This window comes from Cyprinodon tularosa, unplaced genomic scaffold, assembly GCF_016077235.1.
Source record: "Cyprinodon tularosa strain WSP-4 unplaced genomic scaffold, ASM1607723v1 ctg187, whole genome shotgun sequence".
Classification (NCBI taxonomy): Eukaryota; Metazoa; Chordata; class Actinopteri; order Cyprinodontiformes; family Cyprinodontidae; genus Cyprinodon; species Cyprinodon tularosa.
The window spans coordinates 83532-104880 of NW_024038657.1; the positions used below are offsets into that span (position 1 = coordinate 83532).

Here is a 21349-nt window from a genome sequence, read left to right on the forward strand (position 1 = left end):
TACAGCAACTTTTTAAAATCCTCACACCTTCTAATAGATATGTTTATCTGTGGAAGTCCCCTCATTGATCACCAAGGTAAGAAATGTGATGTGAGGAAATGGTAATATGTTGTGTGGACTTTCATTTTGAAATCAAACTGGTGTATAAACCTTTGTTTTGAAATTTATGACTGTGGTTTCAGATCCGATAAAGGCGATGCATGATAAAGGCTTAATCCGAAGGGAAATTAAATGTCTGAGGGAATTATGATGCACTCTGGCTTAGGTTCCTGCCTCAGTCACCATAAGTGACACCAGTTTCCCTGTCTCCAAAATTTGTGTTCCCCTATGGATGGTCGGAGTGGCTTGAGGAGCTGAATATTTTCACTCCAATACTGTTTTTTGTAGATCACAGCCTTTGTGTGGAAGTTTGCCTACACAATTTTCAAGTCACTTTTTTGTGCATACACTCGCTTTATAAATGAAGCTCCTGCTCTTATTAGGAAGGTGTAAACAGCAATGTTTTTAAAAGAAAAACGTAGGAAGTTCTGTTTGCAGACGTAATGAGAGAGAAAGGCCTTTTGTTCTGATGAGACCAAATAGACTGAAAATCCACTTTTTGCATGTGAAAAACTGATGGAGAATACACACTTTAGATATTTTTTTCTGATTCTGGTCTATTGAGTGACACTTAAAAAACATTATCTTCAACTATACAATACAGTGCCTCCGATGGTCTTATATTTCCAGTAAAATTTTATTAAATTTTTTTTTTCTTTAAAGTGACACAATGTAAGAAAGTTCATTGTTTTTTAATATCCTAATCACTGTAGTTGCTCATATTGCATCATTAGACTAGGAAACAATTATGTGCATTTGATAGGCATCTCTCTGCCTTCCCTGTCTGGCGCAGGCCTACTTCCTGTTTAGTTATAACTTATCTGTTAGCCAAATGACAAAAAGAGGTCTTCCTGATGATTACATAAACAAATTCACAAAATTCTACTTTTGACAGACAAGATTCCTCTAAAATTATCCATTTAGTTTTATTTTAATAAATGGTCTTCTTACTCAGTCTATCTGTTTCCTGTTTTATCTATGATAGATTAGGATTATGCCCATTTCTTCCATAAGGGGGGGATGTTACTCTCCTTATTAAATGAAAAGATTCCTTGAGACATGTGTGTATATATAAAGTGTTGCAGTTTAATTTGTTGTTAGATGCGGCAAAATGGTCTGTAATTATTTCCCCAGTGGCTTGTTTTTCTCTGGTCTGCAATCTGCAGCTTGCTTGTCATCCTTCTTGTTGACTCAATAGCACAATATTTGAAATTATGCACCAAACTATTGCTTATGCTTTACCTGTGCACACTGTGTGGCCGGAGTGTAAAGCCCGTTTGATACAGCTGGACAGGTTGGCTGATCAGAGAGACCCAGTCGGACATGTGATGGTGAAGCAGTATGGGAGTCAGCAGAGCATGGCTGCACCACAATGGCCTGCAGATGTGGGCAAGAAAAAGTAAATCAGTCAGTACTGAAAGATATTAATCAAATCTAGCTTTTTTCCAGCTATATTTAAATTCTTAACATCCCCCTACCACTTATGGAGGACCTGTGCATCAACCTAATCTATCAGAGATAAAACAGACTGAAGATCATTAATAAAAATAAAAATAAGTGATTAATTTAAAACAAATCCTGGCAGTCAAAAGCAGACTTTTGTGAATCTATTCATCAGGAAGACCTCCCTTTGTCATCCTCATGTTAACAGATAAGTTTCTAGAGTAGTATGCACTGAAAAACTGGGCTGAAAAGGGGAACACCAGTGGTACTGCACACATGAGCACTACAGCTTAAGATACCTACACCCCTCAATGAGAAGGTCTCATTCGGCCCTTGGCTCTGGCTTTGGCTCGGCAAGTAGAGCGCCGGCAGAGAGGTGTTGTGAGAGTGGAGGGAGGGCAGCTTATGGCGGTCAATGGAGGCAGATGAGTGGGGCCGCAAGTCACTGGCAGCAGACAGAGGGGGCCTCATGCTGCGGCCCAGGCTATTGGACTTGCTCTCTCGTCGCTGATATTCGATTGGTGATTGTAAGGCTGAGAGAAAAATGAAAAAGGAGGAACTTTAGACACATTTCTGCAAGTGTGTAAAAGAGCATTTTATGAAATGTATGCATCGTTATGGTTTTGCCCCATTAGTTTAATTATGTGGCAAGGTCTTTTTTCCAGTTCTTGTTGATGTAACAGTGTTATGACATGTAGTAATCCATTATTTATAGGTTTGGAGCAACACACAGAGGCTCATTGATGTTAGCATCCCATACAAAATAAACAATTCTAGTGTGTTATGAACCGTTTATTAAATGTTTGATAATCTCTTACATAAGTTGGCAATGACTAAAAAGATGCTTATATTTTATTTTATCCATATCTATAAACCACTAACATTTTATATATTTATCTCCTTTTGCAAACTGTATGATACAAGTCTAAAACCTCTCATAGCTTATTTACTAAAATATTTTACGTCTGGAGACTTATTAAACTTTACACACAGAGTGTTTAATGACTTATGTTTAGAAAGAATATGTTTAACAAAAAGCTTTCCTTAAAGTGGGCATTACTCCCTTACAGGCGCAGCGCATGACTAAAATTCTGAATTGTTTTTCAATGCATTTTCAGTCTGAGTTCAATGTCAGGTCATACAAAAAATGATCCAGAAATGTATCGCTGCTAAAACTGATCATCCCTAATAGGAAATTTGCTTTGCAAACAGCAGTCCCAATAAAATGGCAGCTCAGCCAACCATTTTATTATGACACCAAGCTCAAGGCTTCAACCCCTTTACCACACAGTGTAACAATGGTCATTTTGGTCAGACCACAGGTCATGCCTGCTAAAAATTGTGCACTTTGTTTAGGCATGCATCTAGGAGTGAATTTCTGATTTACAACATGGCCTTTTGTATTTTACATTTATTTCTTACCAACTGCAGTCAACATTTTCATGAGATTTTGGGGTTTTTTTTGCATTTGTTCTGGGTTCAATGCAAAAATTTTTGTTCTGCAAAACATTCATCTGCAGGACCAAAACCATTATATCATCCCAGGACATTTCCACAGAATCGATATTTTTATGAATAATCATTTAAACAAATAAACTTCATGCAATTTGATGTTGTGCCCAAAAATCAACCACACTTGAAAAGGCCTACTGTTCTCTTTCAGATACTTTCAAGCATATTTTCTATGTTTTAAAAGATGAGATGTATCTTAAAATACCCTTTGATGCACTTCAACCTAACCCAAATTTCAGAAACTAAAATGCTATAACATCTTCTCCTAAGATTTTACAGACTATTGAAACGTCAAGCAATCTTTCTGATGTAACTTCTCTATATGTTGGCATTAAGCAAATAAATAACTTATCTTAAACAAGAAAAGTAAGAATGTTTTAATGTCAGAACATGAGAAAAAGTAGGCATCTTTTGATACAGCAGGTTTTTAATTGAATCTGTTGAATAAAATCTAATGGCATGCTCAAAGATTGGTGGAAAAAAAACACAATTTATGAATCTTAGCAATACCGGACATCGTTTTAATCATGTCGGATCATACCATTAAGGAAGTTGCGCTGACTCTCCAGGATTTGAACCACATCATTAACCCAAGCTCTGCAGATCTCTGGAGAGGAGCCCTGCAGCTGGTATCTCACCACACTCCCATCCGAGTTTCGTGAGGTCAGTACAAAACGTGCATCATCACCATCCACAGTGGGCTCCACCCCCAGGCAGCTAACCTGCAAAACATCACAATCTTACTACCACCTGGGAGAAAAACATCCTGGTGATTAGCTTGGTAAATTCTCTGAGGAGATCACAGCGGGTAGTTACATAACACGTTAATTTAGAATTAGTGTTATGCAGATCTGTTGTGTAACTCACAACTTTGGTGGGTGGTTAGATATTTTTTACTATTTCTTCACACACCTTGATGCTGCTTTTAAAGATGTATCCAGGTATGGAGAAGCCTTTTTTTCTGTCGATGGGTTCGCTAAAGATAACCAACTGCTCAAACAGGAATACTCGTCTCTCCTTGGCTCGTGACAGAAAGCCACTGTCCTGCTCTGTGACGGTGAAGGTGTCCTGCTGCAGCAGCTTTCCCTGGGCTGTGATCTTTCCCTGGCACACAGACATGAAAAACAGATGAAGCCTGATGCTTCTCCTCTACCTTATGCAGTTGAAAAGCTGCAGTGAATACATACCTCAAAGCCTTGCAATCTACCCACATTCATCATGTCATTGCAACGTTTTGGCACGAAGCACATCACTTCAACTGCTTTCTGTTAGCATGACAAAGATTCACTTTATTTACACGGACGCTCACATTCAAAGGTATCTTTAAAGCAGAAATGTTTCCACCAGGACACCCACCTCCAACTCTTCAGTGTCCATCCCAGCTTTGGTGTAATATTTCAAAAAGTCCTGTAGAAAATAAACACAGCATGGTAACCAGAGCATTCCAGGTTTATTACTCAGAGTGAGGTGAGGACATCTGGTGCTCTGCTTATGGGTTTTTAATTCATTCATTCATTAGAGTGCTAAAAAGAAAAGTAGAAGGAATTTTACACAACTGACCAGAATTTTACAATTACCTTCAAAGACATTTATGTGTTTGTGTTTAAGTCTTCTGGCAGGGAGAGAATCTCATTCTCTAATTTGCTTCTTCCTCTGTTAGCGTAAAGCAGCCTGACAGACAATATGTTCAGTATGTGTCTTGATGATTTAAGCACATGATGTTTACATAAGCCCCTATGCCACAGCTGTGTGTATTTCTGACAGCTGCCCATTGCATGTGTTTGGGTTGTTGGTGTGTGGTCAGCAGCAAAGAAACGCGTCATTTGTTACCTTGAGCAAAAGCTGGTACTTCATAATCCGCTGCACAGGTTTGATGAGCAGGTCATTGAGCTGCAACCTGTGTCCCAGCTGCTGTCGGAGCTCCTGGATGAAAAAAAGGGGAGAAAACAGAAGCAATCGTCATGTCAGCAACATTTCAAATTGACAGCCAATACAATCAAATTAAATCTAAAGTGATTAAAGTCAGATTGTGAGAACGAAGTGGCAGACCGAAATGGATTCAGGGTTATTAAACCACAGGGCAGACATCGATACACGTTAAACATTAGGGAACATGGGACAGATGGGCTCAAGGTGGGCTTGGAGAAAACATCAGCCACAGATTTAACTGTTTAGTATTCCATTAAAGGATTTGGCATTTCTCACCTCAAAGTAGGTCTCAATATACTCTGAGACAATATGTTCCGACTTTGGCTTGTTTTGACAGTACACAACATACATGTGAAGACGTCTCTCCTGGAAACCAAGACAAGACACATTTAATATCAATCCAGTGGGCTTTTGGAACAAATTAGTAAATACTACAATTGCCTTTTAAACTATAACTACATAACAAATACATCTAAATTGCACACATTATTATCACATATTGGAATATCTAAGATGTATGTTCAATTGCATTCAATTAAAAAGCATTTTGTAAAAGAATCACATCCTTCATGCATATGTACATTCATCCATTCATTGTTATTCATGTGAATAATAACAGTCCAGGCAAAGATTCAGCAAATAACATAATGCGATTAAGTGCTGAATTTTATCTGGTAACTGCAATGATATTTTCACAACTTTACCAGACGTTTTCATAGATTTTGTTTCAGTGCTGCATATGTGGACCATTTACAGAGTCTCCAACAGCACTATGATACCAATTCTATTCGCTTCAGTTCAGGTCGTCTCAACTTTACACCAGTGGTTTTCCATTACATTTAAGTATTGCAGCAATGTGTCTGGGGTCATCCTAGCAAGGTGTCCTCACTGTCTTCATGGGATGCAAACATAAGAAACAACTTCTGCACAGTTTGTAGCTTTTAGTCAGAATAAAAAGGAGGGAGCCAAAAAAGGCAAGTTAAAGCAAGGCAAGGCACTCTGAAAAAGTAGCGGAGAGAGAGTGTAGCCATGGAGCAGCATCAGATTGAAGGATATGATCAACAGGACAAATGAGGATAAGCTACAGGCTACCTAATGCTGGGTTACTTTAGTTTTCATCTACAGAAAAATCCAGCTATACAGCAATCAAACAGTAATGTCAAGTTATTATATTTATGTTTTTGATTTGCATGTACATAAAGGGAGCTCCTTAGGGTATCAGTGTGCACAAATCTTCTGACATGGTGTTTTCAGCATGACGTAGTGCAGTTGAAACTGCAGCCAAAAAGATGGGGGAAAATGTTTATCTGTGACCATTGCTAATTGCTTATTGTAGAATTTGCTGGTCACTTTTCCAAACAGGAGATAAAAACAGGGTGTAATATAGAATCTTAACATTTGAAACAAAAATTGAACTTTTTTGCAATAGTAACGAAATGATGTGGTTTGCTTCTTGACATTACGAGGGAAGATTTAAAAAAAGGGGGGGGGGGGGGGGGGGGGGTCACCCTGAGTTTTTGTTAATGTGTTGGGCTGTCTTTTGTCTAGTTAGTCTGGTTTCTGTTGGGATGAGAAGCAGCACAACAGTGATTTGTCTGCAACTGCTGCATCTTTGAAGCTGACACTGTCTGGTATTTCTACTCCACTGTAACTATTTGGCAGGGGAATGCAGATTTGCAGTCCTAAGAGACCTTATGGCTTTATATGTAAATGAGCAGCAGGTTATGTATAATTTACCCAAGCCACCATTCTCTGTAACCAGAGCCTTTACAACCTGTCCATGTATAACAGCAACTAGCAACTGGCCCGCCTAGATCTGTTGACTGCATGCAATAGAATAAACAGTCCTTGTCCATGTATGAATGAATATTCTGTGTGTCAGCCCCTCTAGTACTTAGTATAAATCTGTTATTACATGTGTTTACAGGCGCCATGTGTGCAAGTGAGCAAGCAGGGTGCATATTGGTGACACGGATCTTGTTAAAAGCAGCTCGAGCTTTCTGCTTTTCATTAGGGCCGTGTTCCCAGTCTGCTTGTTTTCACAGTTTGACACCGTGCTTAGATTTAGTTGGAGCTTTTTTTAATCCCCTACAGGCTTTTTAAGTTGATTATCCACTGGGGTTAAATCTTTCTGGATTCCAAAAATGAGCTTCAATAAGAGTATGAGGGAACAGAAAGAAAAAGGAGAGATCTTTGACTTAATTATGTTTGAAGAAGAAATAAAGCCTAGCTACTTGAACTGCCCATTCGAGTCTACCAAGACTGCATGTGCCACCACTTAACCAAAATACATAAATCTAATTTTACTCCCCCTTGTGACGTTATAGTGACTCTAATCATCTCTTCAGCTACTCAGTTGTTTAGGTCCTAAGTTTCAACAAGACATTTTTGTGTCCAAATTCATGATTTGCAACTTTACAGACATTTCCCTGGGGTAAAATGAAGCTTAGCACTTGGTCTTCCTCCTTCCTTTATAATACCTGCTATAAGGTGGTGCAAATCTTTCATACATTTAATTTATATTTTTATACTATTACAACCAATTATTACATTTATTTTCCCGGGAAGCAGATTTGTGACTTCTCACTTCAGCACTTATGCCTCTTGGTGTGAAATAGTCATGATTTACATTTTTAGGAGTTAGAGTATCCTTCAATAAGTGAAATAAAATATATAACTGTTATATTTGGTACTTTGGAAAACTTTAAAACTGGTAAGTGTTAGGTAGGATATTGTTTGGAGATATTTTTCTCCATTGATGGACAAATTAAATGGGGGATGATTAGTACTTAATTATCTTAATGAGCAAAACCCTTAATATATGTTGTTTAGACAAAATATCACTTGCAGGCCCCTTTTTATTAACCTTTCCTCTCTGCCCTCGTCTGCTGAGAAAGGTACGTTTACAATTTTGGAAGTTGACTTTTTTAAACAAAGAAACATGAGTTTTTTGTGGAAAATCCATCCATACATCTTCTGCCTATTCTGTCAGGGTTGCTGTGGGTCTATGGGTGAGTGGCGGGGTACACCCTGGACTGGTTGCTACACTATATTGGTTTCCTGGTTATTTCAAAGTAGGTTTTAGAATATTTTTAAGTTTTAAAGTTCCTTTAAAGTTGGCTGCATTTATCTCCCTGAACTGTTGCATCCATCTTGACCATCGATCTTCCTCCTTTTGATCAGTAGACCAAATAATTTTACTTGCTTCAGATATATTGCAAACTCACACTGCAAAAACGAGGTAGAAATAAGTACAAATTTCTTAAATTAAGTGTATTCAACCTTAATTTGAGTAGGTAAATTAGATAGTTTGCCAATGGAATGAGTATTTTTACTCTTAAAATAAGATAATTAGATAATATGTTCTTGTAATAAGAGAATTCAACTGTGTTTTCTTATTTTAAGTGTAAATTGTCTTGTTCCATTTGCAAAATGTATCTTTTACCTCCTCAATTCAAGAACAAATGCACTTATTTTAAGAAAAAATAACTTATCTTGATTTAGATTTTTTGCAGTGCACAGCAATACAAAAAAGCTGACCTCACTTTTTGCTACTTTTTATCCTACTTGTTCCATTTTTGCATAACCTCCCCAGTCTGTACCTTTGCAGTCTTGACTGTTTTGCACTTGATTTTTTTTTTGTTTTTTTCGATTCGATCCGACATGTTGTTGTTTTATGTTGCTATATAAATAAAGTGGTAAAAGGTCATTCTTAATAGTGAAACTTTGTCTTGCACTTGTGTTTCTGGTTTATTCTTGGCACTGGATATGTCAACAGATGGGATTCAGGTTCTGGGGGAAAACAATAGTTTTACATCAAAAAGTTTAAGATGAGGATTTGTTTTCATCTTCCTTTATTGGTTGTTTTTATGTTTTCTTCTTTTTCCCTTTGGCTTGTTTTGACTGGTTCAGCTTAGACTCTTAAATCCCCCAGGATGACTGATTTCACTGAGCAGGGCTGTTAAAAGCCCAACCTGACCGACGCATATCAGTAAAAGGGAAGTGGAAGCAACATCGCTGGGAGTGGAGGGAGGAAAGGAAAGAGCTCTGTCTGTTTTCTTTCCTTTCTTTTTTTCCATAACACCCAACACAGCAAGGAAGCAGACACAGACCCACCTACTCCAATTTTGTACACGTATGTGTTTACTTTTACATGATGTGTAGATATACTCACATGTTTAATAAAGAGCTGAGCCAACCTTTCTGGCTCCACCAAACACTTCTCCAGCTCTCCCAGGAAGTAGCTACACAAACAGAAACACACACTTTTAGGCACACAAATACACAAACATAACCGTCCTCCCAAAAACGGAAGTTCAGATTTACTTAGTGAACTTTTGTTCCTTCTTTTTTTCCACTTGGACACAACCGCAGATCAAAGTTTTCCTTTCACTTTGTCTGCTTTTAAAACATGGAGCTTTCAGCATTCCCCTTACAGGGAAAATTCCTTAAATAGTTTGGACTCACTCTTTATGCCAGTCATATATTTGGTGAATGTTTCCAAAAACAATCTTGTCCTTTCCTTTCATATCATCTGGAACACCTTTGGAACTCATTGTGGCCATGTAGCCCTACAAAAGAAGAACAAAAACTCGATCATACCAGTGGTAAATAGCTAAGTTGTTACAGCAAAGAGCAGCAATCCCACACAAGATAAAACTAATCTTTTATTAACTTTCAGATGGCAAGAATTCCTCTCTAAACCAAAATATCTGCCGCTATTTAAAGCATCAGGAGATGGATTGTGCAGTAATATAATACTCCTTAGGCTTATAATTCATTAAATCTGCTTAGGCCTGGAGACGGTGGGATGGATGCAGACCAAAGCGAGGCGCAAAGTGAAGGGATTGGGATGATTAGGAGCTGAAGTTCTCTTTGATAGGCTGGGTGGATGAATGTCAGTGCAGACTGTGAGGTTTACCTCCACTATGAAACCCAGGTCTGCCACATAGTACTTCTCTGTCTCTATAAGCTCCTGCAGTACATACCTATAGTGGAAGAAAGTGGAAATGATTAGTGTTAGCATAAGTATTCTACTCCTTAAAACACATGTAGGCTCTTCAATAATTTGAAGAATTTTCCTTTTGCCTAAAAAAAAAAAAAAAAAAAAAAAAAAAGCACTTGGTTGCTGCTTATCTGGAAAAGACGTAATGAATCGGAGCATGTTACAGGGAGGAACGCAGACAGTATTTAATTTGTGCACTTTTACTTGAATAAATCTAATTTAGCAGAATGTTTTGTGAATGTTTTTTGAAGTCAACTACCAGCAGATCAGCTGCGCACAGAAAAAATGTAGACTCACGCATGTTTTAAATTAGCCTGAAATATCACTGCATAACTTCAGTATAAAACATATTAGCTGCAGATTACCAGTCAGGTTAGAAGCAGATTGCATAAAATAATGCTTTGCTTTGCACAACAATTCAGAAGCATTTGTTTTCTTCTAAATAGCTGTCAGTTTATGTATGTCATGCTTATATCGTACACTGCTTAAACTAAACAACTTTTATTTAAGAATATCAAAAGTAGCCTCTTGCTTTGGAAAACAACATTTAGTTTTCCCTTTTTTCAGTTTTATGGAAACTAGATTAACATTTTAAGTACTCATGGAGGAAGTGTGAGCAGGTGTCTAAAAAAAACAAAGTCTCTTTTTTTATCCATAAATAAAGAAAAGAAGTAGCAGTAGCTAATTAGGAGCTGAGTCATGCTAAAGTCTTTATGGATCAGATTGCATGCATGCTGCATGCACTACTTAAATGATATTTTCTGCAAATTTAACACACTGGCCGAGTGGGTAGGAGGCCCTCTGGTGTGTGGCAGGTATGAGTAACATTACTCCTTAATATGTGGTTCGAAACTGGAATATCACCCCTGATCACCATAAACACTTATTTCTAGCTGGATAATCTTTACTCATTCAGCACAGTTTGCCTCATCTTTTTGTTCATAATTACCTCACCCTAAATCATATTTTCTCATACCCACCTTCTACATTCCTCCTAATAACTCTTTTTCAAGAATTATTTTATTAATCTCAGTTTTTTCATCAAATAACAAAATACTTTATTTCACACAAAGTACTCCTGGTTGTTAACAGGACAATGGAGATGCAGTTGTGTATGTTTAGTCTGATTGAAATCAAAACAGCCCAAATCAGAATGTCATTTCATTTAATTGCATTACCACTTACGGTTTAAATGTAAAATTTTGTTATGCTTTCCTTGATCTGATTTCTCTTTTTGCCAAAATTAATGGATTTTAAGAGTCATAAGTTGACTTGCAAACCAAGACATAATTTTCGCATCTAAACCATCATTTTAAACTCAGTTCAAACCAGTACGAAAGTTGTTGAAGATTGGGTTGTTCCTTAAACTGAATTCGGTACAGACAGAATATAAAATGCCTTGCATAAATATTCATGCCTCTTGTTTTATTCAAAGAACAACCAGTACTCATTGCACTTTTTAGGATGGTATGTAGCAGACCATATCAATTCATAACAGTACAGACGAAGAGATATGGTGTATGGTTCAAATACTGAATTCAGAATAGAGGTCTGAAAAGTGTGGCATGCATTTTAGCTAACCTGCTCTTTTTTAACATTCTGTAAAGCCCCCCTCAGCTGTTTAATAACCACAGCTGCAGATCTTCTGGGCTATGTATCTATCTGCTCTACCTATATAGAGTCACATTTAATCATTACAATATGAGGTTTATGTGTCAGATTCAAAGGACCTGTTGACAATAGCAACCAAAAAAATGTAGGTGTGATATATTAAATTTTCATTTAGCCTTCATGTCTGTATTTGCAAATTTATATACATATTTTGATATTCTAACCTTAGATTTTGTGTTTTCATTTGCTTTAAACAGGTGATCATCATAATTAACATAAATAAAAGCTTGAAAACATAAATCTGTGAATTATTATTCTACATAAGGCGTGCTTCACGTGGTGAAAACAATTACTGGAATAAATCCCTCTTTAAGAAATATAAAAAATGATTAAATACGGCAGTATGTTTGGTTTTGTGCCAAAGGCTTCACTTTTTCAAGTGTTTTGCGCCCTCTAACTATCTATAAGTACTTGCCGAGCTGAGAGCTTCTTCACTGACAGACTGCAGCATCCTAAATCTATAAAGGAATGTGTTGCAGATATTTCCTCCAAGCAGCTGTTAAACCCCATTACTGCTCCCAACAAGCTCTATATACATCTACATCCCTTCGTATTTTTACACATAACACAAACACACTATTGTACATAAACATACATAAAAACAGACAATTTTGCATGTAGATCAGGGGTTATATTTTAGCCTCATCTGACCACAGCGTGTTCCTTGTGTCCTCTGTCTGTTTGCTTGTTTCTTCTTCAAACCATCATCAGTAGAAGGTACAGAGCCTGGTTCTGCTGAGGGTTTGTCATTTTTAAAATTAAATTTTTTCCTCTCAAGTTTTGCTGCATGCATGCTCAACGTGGGGGATTGCTGTAGAGCAAGGGCGTAGGTTTGATTTCAACTTTGGTAGGGACACTATTCTTCAGTTTCATTGGTCCTTTGCAAAAATATGCATGCTCTTTTTTATGCTTAATGTGAGCTTCAGGGCTCATTTTGTTTAAAGAGAACAGCAGCATTTCTTGCAACATTAATACAAATCTTATAATCACTACATGCACTAGATGCTGTTTATCAATATTTAAAGCATCACTGGCTCTGATGAATGTGGAATTAGGATTTTTTCCACTTTGAAAAGGATTGCATTTAAATTTACCTGCGACTAAGACAGTGTCTGTTTAACCAAATATAGTCTATAATATGTGGATTTATCCTGTGTTTTCTTCTGAAGATATAGAATTGTGCAGAGGTAAACAGAGGTAAAACCCACTCTTATTTTTTATTTTTTTTTTATCTAATATGCTCTCTCTGGATAATGCAAAATAAAACATTCAAGGGACGGCAAATAAATGTACTGTATTAACATGTGCACTGGAACTAGAAGAGGAACTGACACTGAGCATTTAAAATATTAATATTAGAAGTTGTACATCTGGGCTGTAGTTACTCTGTGTAGCTAATTTCATGTATTTTATCTATGGCTGAAACAATTAATCATATTAACAAATTATTTAAATAATCGTGAACTAATTTAGTAATTGATTAATCGTAAACTGGAGTATAGGGCCACTAAAATGTGCCTTTAGCCGACAGAGCGACCCACTTAGAGCAGGAATTATACCAAGATTGTAAAAAAATATGTAAACAATTAGCATTTAAGAAGTAAAAAAAAAAAAAAAAAAGTTTTTGTCTGTCAATATTCTCCATCCAGAACTCCTCCAAAGGAAACGTTTAAACGTTTCTGTTTCACCTGGTTTCATTTTATAAAAGATCTTCTTTAAGGAGCCTTTGGCTATCTGATTAAAAGATAAAATAAAAGAAATCCTAACGTTGTTAACTTACATTTCTCAAGTTCCACAAATCAAAAAACTCTCTCCTGCTTCTTTACAGAACTCCAATCAGAAGCTTTCGCCTGTTTTAGAATAGATAATATTTTTTTTTAGTTTGGACTAGTTTCGTAGCCCAATATTAATTTATTTTAGCGTCTTTTTTTTTCGCGCTCCAAGCACCCGCGCGCGCTCACATACAGACTAGAAAACACGCAATCAGAAAGAGAGAAGGCGGAACTTAAGGCAGAATAATCAGAGAGTTAAACCGCGCAGCACAGTTGATGCGCTGCTATGTGAAAGGGACAGGAAAGAGCAGGCAGCTGCAGCTACCAGGCAGAGAAGCTGTGAGAGGAAAAGAAGCGGCTGCTGTATAGTAAATTATAAACATGTTGTTTACATCCAATTATTGGTAGGGACAAATAGCTCCTTCCAAAATTTTGGTAGGGACATGTCCCTATGGTCCCTATGCAAACCTACGCCCATGCTGTAGAGTCAATGACACAATACAAGCAAATGTCTACTGTTGCCACATGCTCATCCAGAATTAACTAATCTTGTAAAGTCAGTGACTCAATGCAATCAGTTGGGTTTCCTTATACACAGAAAATGTTTCACCAATCTATCTGTATGACTCGATTCAATTGTCTCTGTAAAGTGCCTTGAGGCGACATGTGTTGTGAATTGACACTATAGGAAAAATATAAAAAGAGCTACATTTCATTGAATTGATCCCTTCAGGTCTTTATCACATCTTCAAGGGTTTAAACTGCTTGGCCTTCTGCACCTCTATCCCTGACCTGTTTGATATGTTTCTTGTTCTTCTGATGCTGTTGACATTAAACCCAATTAGTTCAACTTAGTTCATATTTTAAATATATATATAGGCTTAACTAACAACACGTAGTTGCTCTTCAATTCATTCAGAGCAATCAAAGTAAAGGGGCTGAATGCATAGTGACATCACACTCTTTAGATTTTTATTCGTGACAAATATTAAAAACTGATTTATCACTTTCCTTTCACTTCACAATCATGTGCTATTTTGTTTTCATCTGTCACTTAAAAATATTAATACTAAGTAATAAAGTGTATGACTTAAACATTTTGAAATGTGAAAAAGCTTGAGGAGATATGAACACAACTCCATCATAGTTAAACAGTTCCAGCTATTCTGCATCCCTTGCTGGTATGTAAACATAATAAATTAATGTTTATCTGACCTAAGCACTGCTGTAATGATGTGCACATTTTCTATTTTGCCACAATGCAGACCAATAAGAAGGATCAATCAAATATCCACATATAAAAACATTTTACTGCTGTATCCACAATAACAAGAATTGTCTTTTCATATAAAAAGAAGTACATCTGGAAGAGCATGTAACTAGTGCACGTTTTGTACAGAATATGTGTACAGAATATCATTTCTTAAGAAGTTATAGCCCAAAACTTTTACTGAAGGATTTTCTCTCTGTTTGCATTTGGTCTTACAATACCAGGAAAAATAAAAAAGATCCGTAATAGCAAACAGATAAGCTGTCGTGTTAATGTCATAATGCCTTTGGTAATTCCTTGGCATCTTGTTTGAAGCGATCATAAAACTAAAAACAAGGTCATTAATTCTCATAAGAGCCACCGAACAGATAACAGCCTTTGGGGTTGAATCTTCCCTGACATTCTGCAGCTGTGCTGAAACATAATGTAGTTTGCGGCAGGTCAAGTTTATAAATGGCTGCAATAAAGTAATGAAGACTGTCAAGACATGCATAATGTGTGGACCTTCATCCTGATCAAGCACATACATGCTTTTCTCTAAGGCACTTTTCCTCTCCTCCTCAGTGTCAGCCACAGTGGACCATTGGCTGGAGGTGTCGTCCATCAAGACTGACTCGCTGTCGTCAGGCAGAACACCGGTAGACTGAGTGTCCTGAGGAGACACAGACAGACAGACTGATTGTTTATCGGTGGCCTTGTGCCAGTAATGTGGATCATGCCAGGAATAAAATAAACAAAGGAAGATAAAGAGCAGAAGAGCAATGGTAACAATCTCGGTTGCCAAGGGGACCAGGAGGTGCAGACGGGTACGAGGAACAGAGATTGAAAGATAAAGAGATTGGAATCAGATTGCTGCTGTTAATGATCAGGCTTTTGTCACACATTACAAGAGATAAATCAAGTGTTAGAGTGCAAAATGTGAAACAGCTATGAGATATAATAAAACTGTAGCTTCTTGGTAAAGTTTTAGCTCCTGGGGAAGCCGAACACAAACACCTACCACACTGGGCACATTATTTTTTATGTGATGTTACAAAGATTCTTAAAAGTACAAGAAATATTTTAATAAGTAAATTTTAGGGTTTCTCTCTTTCTTCTAACTATCAACACGTACATTATTGGTACTGTTTCTATGTCAGCATCTCAAAATGTGTTTTTTTGTGATTGCAAAGCGAACAGGATAAGCAGAAGGTTACCTCACTCCGATCAATTGTGCTCATGTGTTGAATAGGTGACCTCATTTTTTTCTTGCTTTTTCCTGGAAGTGATGTCATTTCCTTGTATGGGATTCCAATAGGAAATTTTTACATCCACAAAGTTTAGCTGAACTGGTTAAAATCTTTATCAATCTACCTACTAATCTTGTATATTATTCACATAAGCTTCCCTTAAAATGAACTGGCCTATCACCTCAATGCCTTAAAAAATATCTCTCTCCTTTGCACTTTTTGTTTCCATTTCCATTTTGGAATTTTGTGTCATAGATCATTCCACCATCTGAACATTTAAGAAATATTTTTTTAATTTCCACTTCCATATAAAGCCTAAAAAACCCCATCGTAACAGATTGCCTTCAATCAGATGTAAGGCTTTCATATGAATTCCCTACACCTGAACAACAATTTAATAAAATTGTAGAAGCAATATATCTAACATCTTGGCAGATGTAGAGATAAAATTATCCCCAAAGATTCTTAATTGTATTTTGCTTTCAACTCTCAATAAGCTACCATAGCCCATTTGATTTCAATTATTCTATTATTGCTCGGTTCTATTTAGCACCCTCCAGCTGGAGGGTGCCATAAGTGTTTTGCAGTTTCTAACAGGTTTTATTTCATGATTACCCTATTTATGAATGGATCCATATCCCTATCAAGACTGTTACACTTTTCAGTCCTTGCTGTAGTTTGCATTTCCTATAGCATGATACTAACATGTGTCAGGCTGAATATGATGTGTCTACAGTTGATGTGCAGTTTTACAAATGAGCCAAAACATTTAACTTTGTTCTCAACTGAACGGAGCACCTGAAGCAGAGATTTATAAAGGCGACCCCAGGAAGAGTCAAATTTATGAAAAGTAATGGGAATTTACATAAACATAAAGTGCATAGCAACCAAATGTCCTCTCCAAAGATAGTTTTTCTGATAGGTATGCATCTTTGCTTAGCCCTCTGCATTACTAGATGACCAGCTGGATGCTCAAAGGCTGGAATATCGTTCTAAACCCTTTCCATACTTTACACCTAGCCATAACTTCATCTTCGTCTGCTGTTTACCTTGATCTTCATCCTGCTGTTTGTTCTCTAACATTTTCTAATAAACATCTAAGGCCTCCAAAGAGCAGCTGCATTTACACAAAGATTAAATGACACACAGATGGGTTCCAGTTAGTAATTAGGTGACCTCAGAAAGCCTTTGGTTTAACTAGATTTGACTTAACCCTCCTGCTATCCTCATATTCTATAAACTACCTATGTCCTCTGGCTCATAATAACCTAGCTTCACAAAAACCCCAATTTAGAGCCGCTTAACTGAATTTCAAACACCAAATCTATTTTGACTGAAAGAACAACTTGCTTTTTACCACAAATTGAGTGATTGCCTGAATGTTTCCTTTTTACATGGCTTAAAGACTGCATTTATTTAGGAGATACCACTTGTCAAGTTTTGACAGGAAATTCAGCTTTCGGGTTGAGGTATGAATCAGTTCTTCTGTGAAAGAGTTACATACATGTGGCCACGATTGACCTCGGCCTTGTGCATTGTGCATATGCAAATATGGGAATTCTTCTTCTTCTCTGATTTTAATTCCAAATAGCCAAGTCCAACTAGCATCTTCTCTATACCACGCTGAGTACAAGGTGTGCTTTTCTGTACCTGTGAACAAAGGTTGAAAGTATTGCACAGTTTAAGCCCGCCCTAAATGGGGAAAAGACTAAATGTAGTGTAAGGCTCTTTGTAGTTTTCTCACTCCTTTTACCATTTTACCATAATCACATTTGAATCATGAGAATCTGTACTTTCCTTCATTACTTACATGCTCTTTTTATTTCTCTGCATGATAAGAAGCTGTACACATACTGACAGGTGCACAGATGGTAATATTGTTCCATTTCAGTGATGAGATTCTATATGTTCCCACATTTCTAGACACCCTCCTGTATAGTGCCGCCCCTTGGCTGCCAAGACCACGTGTCTCATCATGTTTTTGTCTGCTACTGACAAATCTAAGGCAAACCTAAATCTTAACATATTTATGTTGTGTCATTGAGACTCTTTTTACCTTTTTTGCACAGGTTGAAAATGCCTAAGGGTTCAATTAAATTTCAAGTAAAAAAACAACAAAAACAAAAAAAGTTTTTGTTCGTTTTTGGCTGTTAAACTTGGTTTTTGGATCCTTATGACCCAAAGACAACAGGAGTATTTAAAGGTATCTGAGCAAAAAGATGTAGAATGCTTTCAGAGTTTTATATATATATATATATATATATATATATATATATATATATATATATATATATATATATATATATATATATATATATATATATATATATATATATATATATATATATATATATATATATATATATATATATATATATATATATCCCTCCACTATAGCCCTATAATATTATAATCACAGAATATCAGATAATCCATAATCCTGATATTCTGAATATGTGGTTATTAAATGACTCACAGTGATATGTTGTTAAATTTGGTTAATTTTAGCCACAAATCTCTGCATCCCATTTTCCCACTCAAACAGGACATTTGCAGCTTAAACCGAAACACACATACACATATAGACATGCCACAACATTCATGTAATCCCTGTAACTTTAAGACAGGATGGATTCTTCAAGGGAGAATTAAAAATATATACAATATGGGCTGACTCCTAAACCCAAGCAAACATAACACAGCAGAGACGTTTCTCCTCTTGTCCCTGGTCTAGTTCAAAACGTTCACCTGTCATCTCTTTGATATACTCAAGTATTTAACTTGCTGTTCTGTTGCTGGAAATGCCAGAAGAGGCACACACAGGACAATAGTGTGTTAGGGTGAGAAGGAGAAGCTCTGTACAGACCCCCAGCTCCCCTGGATCTTTTCTCCCCTGCTATTAGATCCCTGGCCTGGCTGACAGGTCTCCCTGGCTCCCTGATCATTTCCAGATGTGCTGTGGCAAAGACCCACAGGAAAAATTCCCATCTGCCTCTGTTCTAAAGTTTATTTTTTTAATATCCAGAGATCTCTGAAAGAAAAACAGGACAACAACTAATGATTTTAAAAAAAATTTTAAACCATCTGTACTGACAGTTATGTCATAGGAGTGAGATTGAAAGTAAAACATGACCCAAAAAAAAAACAAAAAAACAACAACACAGCTTTAAAGGTTTTCATGTTCTCAAACTTAAAGAGGCTGAAAATCTTGAAAAAGTGTTTTCAATGCAGGGGAGAAAGCTGAAGACTAAACGGGAATGCCTGTGAGCTGAGGCAACATTGCATTAAAAACAGACAGAAGCCATTTGCGAAAATTACAGCATGTACTCTGGACCATTTACAAAGGGTAAAACTATAAACATCACAGAATCATACCTTATCATTATCAATAATTAAACAAGAATGCTCCCTTAATAGTTTTGTTGGATTGATAAAAAACTAATCTGGTCTTTACTAGGTTTTATCCTTTTAAACAGATTTGACCTAAAGTCTAGAAAATACATCAGATTCCCCATTTTTATTGGGCAAAGGTGGATCTCATATACTGTAGAAAAGCTTCAATTCTTTGTGTGACTACCTCTATACCTTAGAGGGGATGATTTTTCCTGTTTGCATTAAACCTTTTTACATTGTCATGCAGGAATTTTATTGCATATTTTTTGCAACAGTAATTGCAGACTGCTTTAAAACACAGCTCATTAAAATGCTCCTACATGCCCTCATGGCTGCGGGAAGTGGGGGTGCTGGGGGTGGTGCAGCACCCCCTATACCAAAAAGGAGATTTCTAATAAAAATATTTGCACAATTTATAAATTTCTTTTTAATGTTTTTTTGTTTTAATATAAGGTATATTTGGATCTTAATTTATTTATTTTGAGGCCTAATTAACACAAGTTCATGGAAGTTACGTTGTCATGGCAACATAAAGCAAGCTAGAGTGTGGGATCCCGCTCGCAGCAGTAGACTTGTAAATTTACATAGTCTAATGAGTGAAATGAGGAGGAAATATGGCACAGAAATGCATTTGTGTTTCTTCCGCTTATGAGAGACTTTATCTCCACGACCTCAGAGCTGCCTGAACATTAGGCACAAAAAAAAAATTCACAGCACCCCTTGTTCAAAGCTATTTCCAGGGGCCCTGCGTGTACAAAAAAATTTTTCAACCATGCTGTTAATAACTTGCTGATGAGGTCTGCATCCTGTAGTCTGATCCAATTACAGCCAAGCTACAGACTTAAATAGATGGCCTCACACTTGACTCTGCAATTCTGAGGTATTAAAGGACATATATCAAACAAAACCAACAAGTTTTAAACTATGTTATGATGCAATTCTTTCATCAAAATCGTACATAAAGTGCAATTTTAGCTGATTCATCCACGTAGAGTAATTTTCATTAATAATGAGGGGCCAAGACAGGACCATTACCTGCCCCTTTCAGGAGGCACCTACAGTACCTTTACTGCACCGTTCCTCACAAATAAACAGGCCTACGTTCTGCTATCAGAAAGCTGTGATTTGAGGAAAAGTGTCATTGATCATTTCAGCTCAAAGTTAAGACAAAGTGGCTCTGTTAAGATCTAATCTGCACAGTGACAGCAATGTTTTTTTAGTATGCTTATGTCTCTGACTTTATTTAGCCTTTGTATAAAATATATATAAAAATAATACTCAGGGGAGTGGCAGCCTAGTAGTTAGGGCATTGTGCTAGGAATCCTCAGGTTCTGAGTTCGAGCCCCACTCCCACAGACTGCCACTCTGGGTCCTTGAGCAAAGACCCTTAACCCCACACTGCTCCCCGGCGCTGCCGATGGCAGCCCACTGCTCCCCAAGGGGATGGGTGAAATGCAGAGAGTTCATTTCGTTGTGACAGTGTAATGACAATAAATGCTGGGAAAAAAAGATGCCTATAGTTCACTATGGAAGGCTGATGATATAGGGCTTTTATTCACTGATTCATTAAGGCCGGAGCATTACGCTTCCAACACGTTGCTAGGCATTTGCTGTGATGTGTATTTTCATCAAACATCTTCACTTTGGTCTACTCCTCCTGACTTTATTGTGAAAGTTGTATGGTGTGTTTTTATTCATGTTTTCAAGTCTCACTGGTTCTTTCTTCTGGTTGCATTATCATGAATTTTACTCTTTAACATTTGAACTAAAGCTTAAAGGATAAAGTTACCGGTAAGCATTTTTTTTTTTATTATTTCTATAAGCATAAAACACTTTTTTCCTTAGGGTGACTTTGGGATGTTCACTTATGAACAGGTTGGCACCTGGCTTAAATGCTTTCCCCTTGTGAATAATTGTAGAATGATAGACTGTATGTTATTCAGAAATCAATCCCAGATTGATCGAAAGCAACTCTCTGAGATCATCGTGGATGTCTATCCTACTTGGCATTGTGTTAACACACACA

General features: G+C 36.9%; 1 protein-coding gene across 3 annotated transcripts in view; it reads right to left on the reverse strand.

Moving 5' to 3' along the window:
- arhgef25a (Rho guanine nucleotide exchange factor (GEF) 25a) overlaps positions 1-21349 on the reverse strand; it is a 76985-nt gene that overhangs the window by 5009 nt on the left and 50627 nt on the right. For all 3 annotated transcript variants that reach the window (XM_038282720.1, XM_038282719.1, XM_038282721.1), the window contains 12 exons: positions 15229-15353; positions 9905-9971; positions 9451-9554; positions 9158-9227; positions 5260-5349; positions 4885-4977; positions 4411-4461; positions 4242-4319; positions 3967-4158; positions 3596-3776; positions 1846-2075; positions 1342-1476 (listed from right to left, as the gene is read on the reverse strand). In XM_038282720.1, the coding sequence (XP_038138648.1) occupies positions 1342-1476; positions 1846-2075; positions 3596-3776; positions 3967-4158; positions 4242-4319; positions 4411-4461; positions 4885-4977; positions 5260-5349; positions 9158-9227; positions 9451-9554; positions 9905-9971; positions 15229-15353 (1416 nt within the window). The remainder of the gene's footprint in view (positions 1-1341; positions 1477-1845; positions 2076-3595; positions 3777-3966; positions 4159-4241; positions 4320-4410; positions 4462-4884; positions 4978-5259; positions 5350-9157; positions 9228-9450; positions 9555-9904; positions 9972-15228; positions 15354-21349) is intronic.